The sequence below is a fragment of the Dreissena polymorpha genome, chromosome 1 (assembly GCF_020536995.1).
Source record: "Dreissena polymorpha isolate Duluth1 chromosome 1, UMN_Dpol_1.0, whole genome shotgun sequence".
NCBI lineage: Eukaryota > Metazoa > Mollusca > Bivalvia > Myida > Dreissenidae > Dreissena > Dreissena polymorpha.
In genome coordinates this window covers 147,091,640-147,104,938 of record NC_068355.1, presented here as the reverse complement: position 1 = coordinate 147,104,938, position 13,299 = coordinate 147,091,640, and the positions used below count along the sequence as shown (strand labels likewise).

The following is a 13,299-nucleotide window of genomic DNA, read 5'->3' as shown; positions in this document are numbered from 1 at the left end:
CAGGATCTATAATGCGGTTCTTCGTATTGCATACCGGACCTCAAAATCGAATGTTGTATTCTATGTTACGCAGAGAAAATACTGGTATTTTTTTGTATATTAATAATTCTTTTTGTAGTCGAAATCATGCAAGACCTATGGTGAATCCGGTCTAGAAGCTGGTTCGCTTTGGTCTCTTATCGTCAACAAGGTAGGACAGGAGAACGGTAACTACGCAACATAACTACAGTTGTCTTGCCCATTAAAATATCATTTTCAAAAAGGATAAATTTCCTACGTCTCACAAGTCAATATACAGTGATATTTTTGCTTAATTATGTCTTAGTCTGAAACTTCTATTTAATAAGGGCAAGTCTTCCCACCATGCAGCCTCGGGCGCGGACGGACATGACACAATTTCAAAACATTAAGAACCTTTGGTGATGCGAAATATTTAACGCATAACGTTGGCCATTGTTGATACTCATTTGTGTTTTATAAAGTTTTAAAATGCGTCTTCAGCTTAAAGCACATGATGAACCAGCATAACAGGGGCGACGCTTTCCGCGTATATTACTTTTTCGTTTAAACTTTTTTTCCAACGAAAAATGTCATGGGAGCCAAAAGTGTCGGCCCTAGGCAGTCCCGAATTAGTTTAACGTTGCCGAAGAAAGAACTTGATCCAGTTGCAGGTCATTACCCTAGTAGCTTAGTACTTATTAGTAATGGCAGGTCGACGAGTTTAGTTTCCAATTAATTATGAAACCATAGCAACCACAATTTTGTCCGAATATTCACCTCTAGCCATATACAGGGTTTCATCATCCTAGCTGAAATACATTTTGAGATAGACCATGATCAAGATACTAGTTTATTTATGTAATCATAACCATTTGTGTGACAAAAGCTTAGCACGAGTACTTTTTTAATTATCGCAGGATCCAGCTGATTTTTATAGAGACGCAGACGGACGGAAGACAGAACACTGACACAACGCTCGCATTTCCCGTATGGCCATATAACACAAAGAGTTTCATCATCCTAGCCTACGTTACCGCACCGTCCAGATTTTAGAGTCCACCTTTTTCTGTAACCATAACAAGCGCAGTTTTGTCTGACGAGAAAAACGTAAATAACGAACGTATTACCTATAATGCCTTCTATCCACATACTGAGTTACAGAGTGCACATTTTACATTTGGCCCTCTATCCACAAACAGAGTTTCAGAGTGCACATTTTCCATATGGCTCTCTATCCACGACTGAGTTTCAGATTGTACATATGGCCCTCTATCCACAAACTGAGTTTTAGATTGCACATTTTACATACTAGTATGGCCATCTATCCACAACTGAGTTTCAGAGTGCACATTTTACGTATGGCTCTCTATCCACTACTGAGTTTCAGAATGCACAATTTATAATGGCTCCTTATCCACGACTGAGTTTCAGAGTGGACATTTTACATATGGCTCTATATCCACGACTGTGTTTCAGAGTGCACATTTTACATATGGCCCTCTATCCACAAACTGAGTTTCAGAGTGCACATTTTACATATGGCCCTCTATCCACAAACTGCGTTTCAGAGTGCACATTTTACATATGGCCCTCTATCCACAAACTGAGTTTCAGAGTGCACATTTTACATATGGCCCTCTATCCACAAACTGAGTTTCAGAGTGCACATTTTACATATGGCCCTCTATCCACAAACTGCGTTTCAGAGTGCACATTTTACATATGGCCCTCTATCCACAAACTGAGTTTCAGAGTGCACATTTTACATATGGCTCTATATCCACGACTGTGTTTCAGAGTGCACATTTTACATATGGTCCTCTATCCACAAACTGAGTTTCAAAGTGCACATTTTACATACTAGTATGGCCATCTATCCACGACTGAGTTTCAGAGTGCACATTTTACATATGGCCCTCTATCCACAAACTGAGTTTCAGAGTGCACATTTTACATATGGTCCTCTATGCATGACTGAGTTTCAGAATGCATATTTTACATATGGCTCTATATCCAAGACTGTGTTTCAGAGAGCACATTTTACATATGGCCCTCTATCCACAAACTGAGTTTCAGAGTGCACATTTTACATATGGCTCTCTATCCACATTATGAGTTTCATAGTGCACATTTTACATATGGCCCTCTATCCACAAACTGAGTTTCAGAGTGCACATTTTACATATGGCTATATATCCACAAACTGAGTTTCAGAGTGCACATTTTACATATGGCTCTCTATCCACATACGGAGTTTCAGAGTGCACATTTTACATAATTTTATGGTCCTCTATCCATGACTGAGTTTCAGAGTGCACATTTAACATATGGCTCTCTATCCACATACTGAGTTTCAGAGTGCACATTTTACATATGGCCCTCTATCCACGACTGAGTTTCAGAGTGCACATTTTACATATGGCTCTCTATCCACAAAATGAGTTTCAGAGTGCACATTTTACATATGGCTCTCTATCCACAAACTGAGTTTCAGAGTGCACATTTTACATATGGTCCTCTATCCACAAACTGAGTTTCAGAGTGCACATTTTACATATGGTCCTCTATCCACGACTGAGTTTCAGAGTGCATATTTTACATATGGCTCTATATCCACGACTGTGTTTCAGAGTGCACATTTTACATATGGCTCTCTATCCACATACGGAGTTTCAGAGTGCACATTTTACATAATTTTATGGTCCTCTATCCATGACTGAGTTTCAGAGTGCACATTTTACATATGGCTCTCTATCCACATACTGAGTTTCAGAGTGCACATTTTACATATGGCCCTCTATCCACGACTGAGTTTCAGAGTGCACATTTTACATATGGCTCTCTATCCACAAACTGAGTTTCAGAGTGCACATTTTACATATGGTCCTCTATCCACAAACTGAGTTTCAAAGTGCACATTTTACATATGGTCCTCTATCCACGACTGAGTTTCAGAGTGCACATTTTACATATGGCTCTATATCCACGACTGTGTTTCAGAGTGCACATTTTACACATGGCCCTCTATCCACAAACTGAGTTTCAGAGTGCACATTTTACATATGGCTCTATATCCATGACTGGGTTTCAGAGTGCACATTTTACATATGGGCCTCTATCCACAAACTGAGTTTCAGAGTGCACATTTTACATAAGGCCCTATTTCCACAAACTGAGTATCAGAGTGCACATTTTACATATGGCCCTCTATCCACAAACTGAGTTTCAGAGTGCACATTTTGCATATGGCCCTCTATCCGCAAACTGAGTTTCAGAGTGCACATTTTACATATTGCCCTCTATCCACAAACTGAGATTCAGAGTGCACATTTTACATATGGTCCTCTATCCACGACTGAGTGTCAGAGTGCGCATTTTACATATGGCCCTCTATCCACAAACAGAGTTTCAGAGTGCACATTTAACATATGGCCCTCTATCCATATACTGAGTTACAGAGTGCACATTTTACACATGGCCCTCTATCCACAAACAGAGTTTCAGAGTGCACATTTTACATATGGCCCTCTATCCACAAACTGAGTTTCAGATTGCACATTTTACATATGGCTTTCTATCCAATAATGAGTTTCTCAACGTAGCTGAAGTACTGTTGAATTATCGCATGCTCTAGATTTTTGGATGGACACATGAACAATACTGAAATAACACTCCTGTTTCCCGTAAGACCCTCTATTCACATACTGGATATTTACATTTGTTTAATTATCGCAAAATCAAAATTTAAGTTGTTGGCAATAAAAAATTGGAATAACGTACGCATTCTCCATATCCCACTGTGTCCACATACCAAGTTTTATCAACTGAATTTCAGAAAGCACATTTTACATATGGTCCTCTATACACAAACTGAGTTTCAGAGTGCACATTTTACATACAGCCCTCTATCCACACCAGAGTTTCAGATTGCACATTTTACATATGGCTCTCTATCCACGACTGAGTTTCATCAATGTAGCTGAAGTACTGTTGAATTATCGCATGCTCTAGATTTTTGGATGGACACATGAACAATACTGAAATAACACTCCTGTTTCCCGTAAGACCCTCTATTCACATACTAGATATTTCCATTTGTTTAATTAGCACAGAATCCAAATTTAGGTTGTTAGAAATAAAAAATTGGAAAAACATACGCATTCTCCATATTGCACTGTGTCCATATGTTTCATCAACTTAGCTTTAATTCTTTTTGAGTTATAGCAAGATCCAGATTCGGGCGGACTGGCAGGCCCAACAGACGGACAGTCTACGGGGGTAAACCTACCGTCCCCGGTTACAACCATACGTAGAAAAATTAATAAAATACAAATACTCAACAAGTAACAAGATTATATATTTCTATCAGCTAATTTACATATAACAAAATAATTGCATTAGTCTAAGAGACAGCAAACTCTAGGTCGCAATCTACAGTAACAAATCAGCACTATTTCTACTTAATAAAGAGGTTGAATCATAAACAAGAAGGCCTGAAAGGCCCAAGGTCGCTCACCTGAGATAAAAAGAAATGACCTGTTCTTTGGAGCCCTAGATATCAATAGAACAAATGTTCTAACCAAGTTTCATGAAAAATGAACAACAAATGGCCCCCTGGCGACCATGTTTTTCAACAGACTGGAACCATTTTTGAACTCGTCCAAGATATTATTGGGACAAATCTTCTGAAAAAGTTTCATGAAGATCCAACAATAAATGTTGCCTCTACAGTGTTAACAAGGCAAATATTCATGACGCACAACAGAAGACAGACAATTGACAACAGGTATCACAAAAGTTCACCATGAGCAAAAAATATTATGCTCATAAAGATTGTCACCATGTGTGAAGATCAGCAAGTGTCATTCAGATTGTACTAAAAATGTGACTAAAAGTATTCACAATGTTTCATTATAAACAACTGTGGTAGTGCGGTCTCGTTCGCTTACGCAAGTGAACCGGTCACGGGACGGTTACGAGTTATGTCACTTTGTGAGCACTTATGTAATACGGAAATATTTATCGAGTCTAATTAAAGAACGCTTATGTCCGGTCAGGATGACACCACTGACAGGTTGTAATTCAATTAACTAAAGGCATCCAGTCAGATACGCCTGAATACACTCAAAGAATAAGTCTATAAGTGAAAACCAAAGCAGCTTTAACGAAAATAACTAACTTTCATACTAAGAACTAGAAAAATGAAGAACAATGACAGAGAATTAAGGACAGGTACAAAAGAAATCTAAAGAATCTAAGCATCGTTAAAAATGAAAAAATACAGCAAATACCTTAATGAATGTAAAAAGAAGCCTGTTTAAACTATTACTCTTATATAAAAGGTGTATTTTCTCAAACCGTCATTGTTATGAATATTAGACAGGTTATATTTACCATTTTTATACCTTTTCTGTACATATTGTATCATATAACAGAAGGAAATAGTAACATTATATACTGTGAACTCATTACAATCCAATATTGAGTAAGGAGATTTTTCATATCCATGTCTATTCATATCTATGTTTTCAGTAAAATAAAGCCATATCTATGTTTTCAGTAAAATATAAATATAAACTGGAAAAGTGATTCCTTTTAAAGTCTCTTTATCAATTAATTAATACTGTTATTTTTCAGTCAGATTCAAATTTTATGCTTATTCATAAATACATTTGCATACAATTATCATAATCTAAAACTGCAAATATGTATTCTGTAATTGATTAATAATTTATTACAAAACAAGAGTTCCGCGGTCGGAGATGACCGCATTGAAGCCGGATTTTTGATTTAAATGACAGGAAAGTACCTTTCGTGTTTTTGTCAATGCAATACTTAAATTACTGAAATATTGTTCAAAGGTCAAAATGAAATGTAAGTACTTTTCAAGGCATGAGCAAACCTTGTGTTATGTTTTGAATGCATGCATATACATGAACAACAATAACATTTAAGGTCACAAATATGAACTTGAATTGACATTTAACATTTTTACCTACCAAAGTTATAAGAACTTTAACATTTTTACATTCAAGGTCACAGTGACCTTGACCTTAGAATGAATGACCTTGAAATGACCAGTGGTCATCTAAGTGTGCTTGCAAACCTTCATGTCAAGTTTGAAGACTCTATGTCCAAGCATACCAAAGTTATAACAATTTTAACATTTTAACATTTAAGGTCACAGTGACCTTGACCTTCAAATGAATGACATTGAAATGACCAGTGGTCATCTTCTAGTACTGGCCAATCTTTATTTCAAGTTTGAAGACTCTAGGTACAAGCATACCAAAGTTATAACATGAAATAAGAACTTTAACATTTTTACATTCAAGGTCACAGTGACCTTGACCTTCAAATGAATGACCTTGAAATGTCCAGTGGTTACTTACTAGTTCTGGCCAACCTTCATGTCAAGTTTCAAGACTCTAGGTCCAAGCATACCAAAGTTATAACAACTTTAACATTTTTACATTCAAGGTCACAGTGACCTTGACCTTCAAATGAATGACCTTGAAATGTCCAGTGGTTACTTACTAGTTCTGGCCAACCTTCATGTCAAGTTTCAAGACTCTAGGTCCAAGCATACCAAAGTTATAACAACTTTAACATTTTTATATTGAAGGTCACAGTGACCTTCACCTTCAAATGAATGACCTTGAAATGACCAGTGGTCATCTGTTAATCCTGGCCAACCTTCATGTCAAGTTTGAAGACTCTAGGTCCAAGCATACCAAAGTTATACCATGAAATAAGAACTTTAACATTTTTACATTCAAGGTCACAGTGACCTTGACCTTCAAATGAATGACCTTGAAATGACCAGTGGTTACTAACTAGTTATGGCCAACCTTCATGTCAAGTTTCAAGACTCTAGGTCCAAGCATACCAAAGTTATAACAACTTTAACATTTTTTATATTGAAGGTCACAGTGACCTTGACCTTCAAATGAATGACCTTGAAATGACCAGTGGTCATCTGTTAATCCTGGCCAACCTTCATGTCAAGTTTGAAGACTCTAGGTCCAAGCATACCAAAGTTATACCATGAAATAAGAACTTTAACATTTTCGAGCACGCCGCCACCCCGCCCGCCCGCCCGCCCGACAACATCAATCTATAAGCCGAGATTTTTTCGAAAAAAATCCGGCTAATAAAAAGAATTATGACCCTATTTCTTTCTTAAGAATATATAGTGAATAATTCAACATTTTGTGCAAGTAGATTATCCTTTAACATGTAATTTGTTTCATTCTCATCAGATTATTTGCAAATGAATAATATAATGATGTCAGAAAATTAAAACACTGAACAGCACATTTCATCTTCTTTATCAGTTATAATCATAACACACAGTCTGGTCACACGCAGATATCAAATTACTCTGCTCCCCAGAGTTGTATTGCCAAGCAATTAATTATGGATTTCTCCCTTCATGATAAGGTGTTTCGTGAAAATGCTGCCTTTGTCCTATAACTCTGTGGAACTCTGAAGGGGTTTTCTCAAAGATGGCTTATCAGTAATAGGTCCCATTATAGATTAATTTGCTACAAACTGATAACAAATGTGACAAAACAATAAGTACAGATTTACACAAGAAATAACAAAATAGCCAAAAATGTCATTATACTACAAAAATATGCAATTTGAAGTATTTACCCTTTAAGTGTTTTGAAACCAAGGGGTTTAACAAATTCCAGAGGTGAACTAAATGAGTCAGCAGGTTAAACAAGGGAGTTAACAATTAGAAAGTATGTACAGAAAGTATGTACAGGCTATCTTTCTTTAACATTATGGCTTATCACAACTAGACATGTTTTCACTATATACATATAGAGAAAACTGCCACCCCCCCTGGTGGCCATGTTTTTCCACCAATCATGACAATTTTCGAACTCGTCCGAGATATCTATAAAATCGATGTTTAGAATTTTTTTTATGATGATTAGGCAAAACATGTGACTTCTAGAGTGTTCACAAGCTTTTTTTACTATATAAATATAAGGAAAATGACCCCCCCCCCCTGGTGGCCATGCTTTTTTCGAACTTAACCGACATATCCAGAAAACACATGTTCTGACCAAATATCATGAAGATTGGACCAAAAAAGTGACTTCTAGAGTGTTCACATGTTTTCACTATCTACATATAGAGAAAACTGCCCCGGCCCCTGGCGGCCATTTTTGAACTCAACCAAAATATTATTTAGACAAACATTTTGACAAAGTTACATGAAGATTGGGCATCAAATATGACTTCTACAGTGTTCACAAGGTTTTTCTTTTTTTTAACCTAGTGACCTAGTTTTTGACCCAGCATGACCCAGTTTTGAACTCAGTCGAGGTATCAATGGGACAAATGTTCTGACCAACTTTCATGAAGATCGGACAATAAATGTCGCCTCTGGAGTGTTCCATGCAAATGTGGACGACGGATGACGCACAACGGACTACGGACAAAAGGCGATCACAAAAGCTCACCATGAGCACAAGGTGAGCTAAAAACATGACCTCATCTCCACCAGGGTGTCAGGGTATACATGTAATATGCATGTACACAGAACATAAATGTATATAAAATGTTAGTATAACGCGCTAGAGTAAATGCTTCATATTATCATCATAATTCTAGATCTATATTGTGTCATTTAAAAGAACACACAAAACACAAACAATAAATATGAGACCATGAACACGTTTTTCAATGAATATAAACAAAATGGGTAAAATTTAATAAACGATTTAACACTACAAAACTATACATGTATAAAACATAACAAAACAAATATATTTTAAAATGTAGAGCAAACTGTACTGAATATAAAATATGTAAACAGTTTGAAAAAAGAAACTGTATTCCATAACAATCAGACCAAAGTATCTTTGAAATATATTATAATATCAAATTGGTAAATTTAATCCCAAAAAGTATACATACATTGAACAATAGACGATTGAGTTGGTGTTTTGTTTCTTTCACCTGCATCAAATTAGTAATGCTTAACACTGTCTGTGCTGCAACTTATGTTATACAGATTTTCCTTTCTCGCAAAACTTCATGAAAACATGAATTTAATAATCTCTTACTTTTTTTTAAACAAAAATGCCAAATATGAATGTGTGCTAACTATTAGTTGAACATTTAATGCAAATAATTCAATTATTTTATTATAAAAGAAAGCACGAGTCGCAGATCAGTTATAGCTAGTCACTCTGATGGCATTTTATGTATGTAATTAAATAATATTTTTCAACAGTATAGTGTATACACATGAAATGCATGTAAACATCTGTCACAGGTATGCAATGTAATATGCTAAAAAAATCCGGAAAACACAAGCTAGACACCTCAAGGACCTAAACATTTTCAACAACAACAAGAGCTGTGTTTGTGAAACACAATGCCCCCTACTGCGCTTTGAAGCCGCACTGCAGCTTTTTTAGAAACAAAGTTGTATTTTGAATGTAAAGGTCACAGTGACCTAGACATATGACCTAGTGACCTAGACATATGACCTAGTGACCCCAAACCATGTTTGATTGTAGATCTCAATGAGATGCATGCACATAAGAAGTTTAAAGAACATAGACCCAAGAGATTTCGTTTTATGAGCAAGGTTAAAGTTTTGGGACAGACACACACATACAATGACAGACAGACAGACAGACAGAGAGGCCAAAACCAATATACCCCCGCTCATTTGATCCGGGGGCATAAAAAGGGAGGGGGTTCAATCACTAAAGAAACAATCCAAGAGGAGTTTAGCTCATATTAACATTATTACATTTACGAAAGATTCAGAGATATTGTATGGACAAACAAAAACATCACTTTTCTAGTCAACATTTGCAAAAGAAGAGATTTTTTTTCACAACATAAATGGACTGGATTTCCCACAATGGGAATAATTTGATTATGTAGATTTTAAAAATCACAAAGGATGTGTTTGTCAGAAACACAATGTCCCCTACTGCACCGCTTTTTTTATATTTTTATTACATCCCTTTAAAAAAGATTACTTCCCTTGTGAAAATGATCTGTACCTGCCAAATGATATAAAATAGCAATATATAGGTCTTTTATCTTTACAATTCCTAATAGGAATCAAATAATGAGGAATAGGCGGCAATGTTTAATATACCCAAATATGCCTTTTATTTAAATGTTCCTCTTTTCAAAAATGAAACATTATGTCAAAATACTGTCCATTTTTTTATATAAAATAATAATACTAACAAACGATTACAAAATACGTTTACCTTGCCGTCAGTTTAAGGTAAACTCTCAATACTGTTAACTGTGTTTGGCAAATGAAACGAAATGCAAAAAATGGCCAACATGTAACACACTGAAATAAGGAATTTGAATATGATTGACTAGAACTTAAAGTATTGCGTTAAATGAACTGTTATTTGAAAGATAGGTTGCTTTCATATATTATAACTGGTTTTATAATTTTAATCAACTTTCAAAATAAACTTTTACTATAAATCGTCTTAATTTAAGTGTGATATTGCAACTATAAGTCAGAATTGTATGTACCTGGTTTAAAATTAACTTCATTCTCAAACTAATACTTCACATACAAGACACTTATAATCAATATCTTAGCCATAACAAATCTTTTTGACAATAAAAAGGCAACTAAAAGGTAACTTATAAAAAAAATATTGTGCCAATAATGGACACGTAACTTTTTGTGCATACAAGTTAAAATCCGAACATCAAATAAGGTATTATACATGTACTAACGGTTTGTTTACACTTAAACTTTTTGTCAAATGGTAATTTTTCCAAGACCATGCATCAGCTTAAAAACTGATGGAAATCTGCAAAGGGTATTTCTGAACTAAATCTTAAAGTGGGCTTTTAAATTTATTTTTATCCGCTGATGAAAAGTGCGAAGCATATAAAAGTTGATGTTATCATCATGAACAATTATTAGAGTTTATATAAATACATTAAAAAGTTGTTTTCAGATTTTTTTCTCTCTCAAAATAACCTTTTGGAATGATTCAATCTTACCAGTGCCCACTACATACTTTTCTAAAGGGTTGTAGTATCTCAATATTTGCATTGTTTATGGATATTTACATAATACCCCTCGTATTTGAAGCTCTGGTTAAAACTGAATTATTATAAGGGACATTTATAGTAATCAACAGAATTTTACAACATTCTGGCAAACAAATACTGTGAAACCATTATTATTCTTCCGACATTATTTTTTGCGTTTTTTGTCCTTCGACCGATGGACGAATTCAAGATCCTAACGAACAATCATGTCCCATATTTGAAACAAATAAGACTGAATTACCGTAGGCATGAGGCATTTAAATCCAGCGTAATCCACGCATATACACACGGCTCGAAATTAACACTCGCACACTCGCAAAATGCGAGAAAAAAAGATTGCAAGGTAAGTTATAAGCCACTAGTATTTTTTACATATAAAGAAATAGTGAAAAAAAACCGAGTTATATTGCTTTAATGCGTTCGACGGCGTGAACGCTAAACCGTAGGTCAATTTTTTGAACGTCCGAATACCCATATGCCGAAGCGCGCAACTTGTTTGTTGACTGGTATACTTATAATACAGATACACAGATGGTATTGATACAAAGAACATGAAACAGTCGACTATTCACACTCAAGTTAAATCCGGTTTTGACACAAAGGGGTGTTCATTATACAGTGTACAGTGTACTGACAACTGACATTTCCTGTAAAACGCGAATGCAATAAGGCTGTAATGAATGCGTCGACTTCGTTTAGGTATAATAGTGTTGATTAGCGCTAATTGTTAACAACTTTATTACCCATTGTGTGTATTGTGTTTTTCAGGGGTGATGCAGATTATACAGCCTACACGCGGCGAATCCGGATTAAAGACAATACTATTAAACGCAATTAAAATATGACGATGTGTGAAATATATTATGCGATTTGTTACAAATTAATAAAGAACATTTTGATTTGTGTTTGGTTGCTTGGTTTCAAATATTTACGATGCAAAACCCTTGAAACTTTAATGAAATTTGACCAAAATAATTTGCTAACGCTAATTATAACCCATAATGTTCGCACCTTCTCTAATTGGCGCCGATAAAGGTAAGATTGTAATCAGTTTGACCGTGATAGTAATGGAAAAAGACTAATTGGCAATTGGCTTCGTTGTTTAAAACACTTGTTAACGATTATTCAGTCCAACTTATCCGCTAAGCATAACAAAGAACGTGTCAATGACATAAAATGATAAGGGACAGTTACTATCACCTAAAATAACAGACTTGCTAATTGGCATATGCCAAACAAGGCCCACCTCCTGCAAGTGACTACCAAGTGCTGCATCTCTCTTTCCCCAGCACAATGTTTTCGCAACCGCGTATTACATGTATTACAAACAAATCGGACGTTTTTGTTTTGTTTTTTCAAAACCAGAAATGGACGAATTTAAGAGCGGACGAAATAGTCATTTTTATGAAAAGGGCGAAATTTTGTGCCGACGAAAATAAATGGTTTCACAGTATACATAAAAAGTTATAGGTCTTAATACAATGTGTTACATAGAAAAATACATTCTACAAAACAGGTAAATTCCTCTAAGGATTACAAGAAAATAGTACATGCCTACGTAGTTATAAATACATGCATAAATATGAAAGACATCTTCTTACACTGCTTATATCTTGTTGGAGTAATCCTTCAAAAGACATAAACTGCAAAAAACCCAATGAATTTTGCCATAACATTCTTGATGTTAAACTTTTGATATTGAAGGTTTTTTCCAACTTTTTTTGTAATTGAAAATAAAAATATAACAATATCGACTCAATCTACCAGCATATATCCAAATTAAATTCCCTTAAAAAAAACACCCTAACAATTGCACCTTCCCCCTGACTGAAAATATTAAATTATAAATAACACCACAGTCAAATTATTGTTTTTCTTTGAGTGCAAAATGTTAAAGAATGCAATTTTTAAATACTATTAAATGCCCCCTCTGAAGCAAATGTAAGGCCTCCACAGTTGTTAAATGAAGAATAAAAGCTTTATCATTTAAAATCACTGTTTAGTCCCCTGCAGTCTGCAAAGTCTTCAAACAAATCCATATATAAAACCTGGTGTGTAAAGGTCAACAACTTTGTAAGCACTCTAAGGCATTTCCCTGCTGCCTCCTGGCTCATTGATGGTGATTATAGCCCTTTCAAGTCGGTCTGCCTGGTTCCCCTTCTTGGCTGTGTCCCGCACATAGTTAATCAATGTCTCCTTCTTGATATCTACTGTTAGCACCTG

The 13,299-nt window shown here is 35.4% G+C and overlaps 1 protein-coding gene and 1 long non-coding RNA gene across 5 annotated transcripts in view; both read right to left on the bottom strand.

The window, feature by feature from the left end:
• Positions 1-4,341: 4,341 nt before the first annotated feature.
• LOC127854774 (uncharacterized) lies at positions 4,342-7,106 on the bottom strand. 3 transcript variants are annotated; one of them, XR_008037099.1, is made up of 2 exons: positions 6,959-7,106; positions 4,342-6,512 (listed from the first exon to the last, which is right to left on the bottom strand). It is a non-coding gene; the product is annotated as an uncharacterized LOC127854774 (long non-coding RNA). The 3 variants fall into 3 exon arrangements; XR_008037097.1 differs by having other exon boundaries at positions 6,813-6,959; XR_008037098.1 differs by lacking the exon at positions 6,959-7,106 and adding an exon at positions 6,658-6,945.
• A 1-nt stretch (position 7,107) lies between these two features.
• Positions 7,108-13,299, bottom strand: part of LOC127854537 (clathrin heavy chain-like) — a 57,407-nt gene continuing 51,215 nt past the window's right edge. For both annotated transcript variants that reach the window (XM_052389604.1, XM_052389610.1), the window contains exon 9: positions 7,108-13,296. In XM_052389604.1, coding sequence (XP_052245564.1) covers positions 13,159-13,296 — 138 coding nt within the window. In that variant the 3' untranslated portion in view covers positions 7,108-13,158. The remainder of the gene's footprint in view (positions 13,297-13,299) is intronic.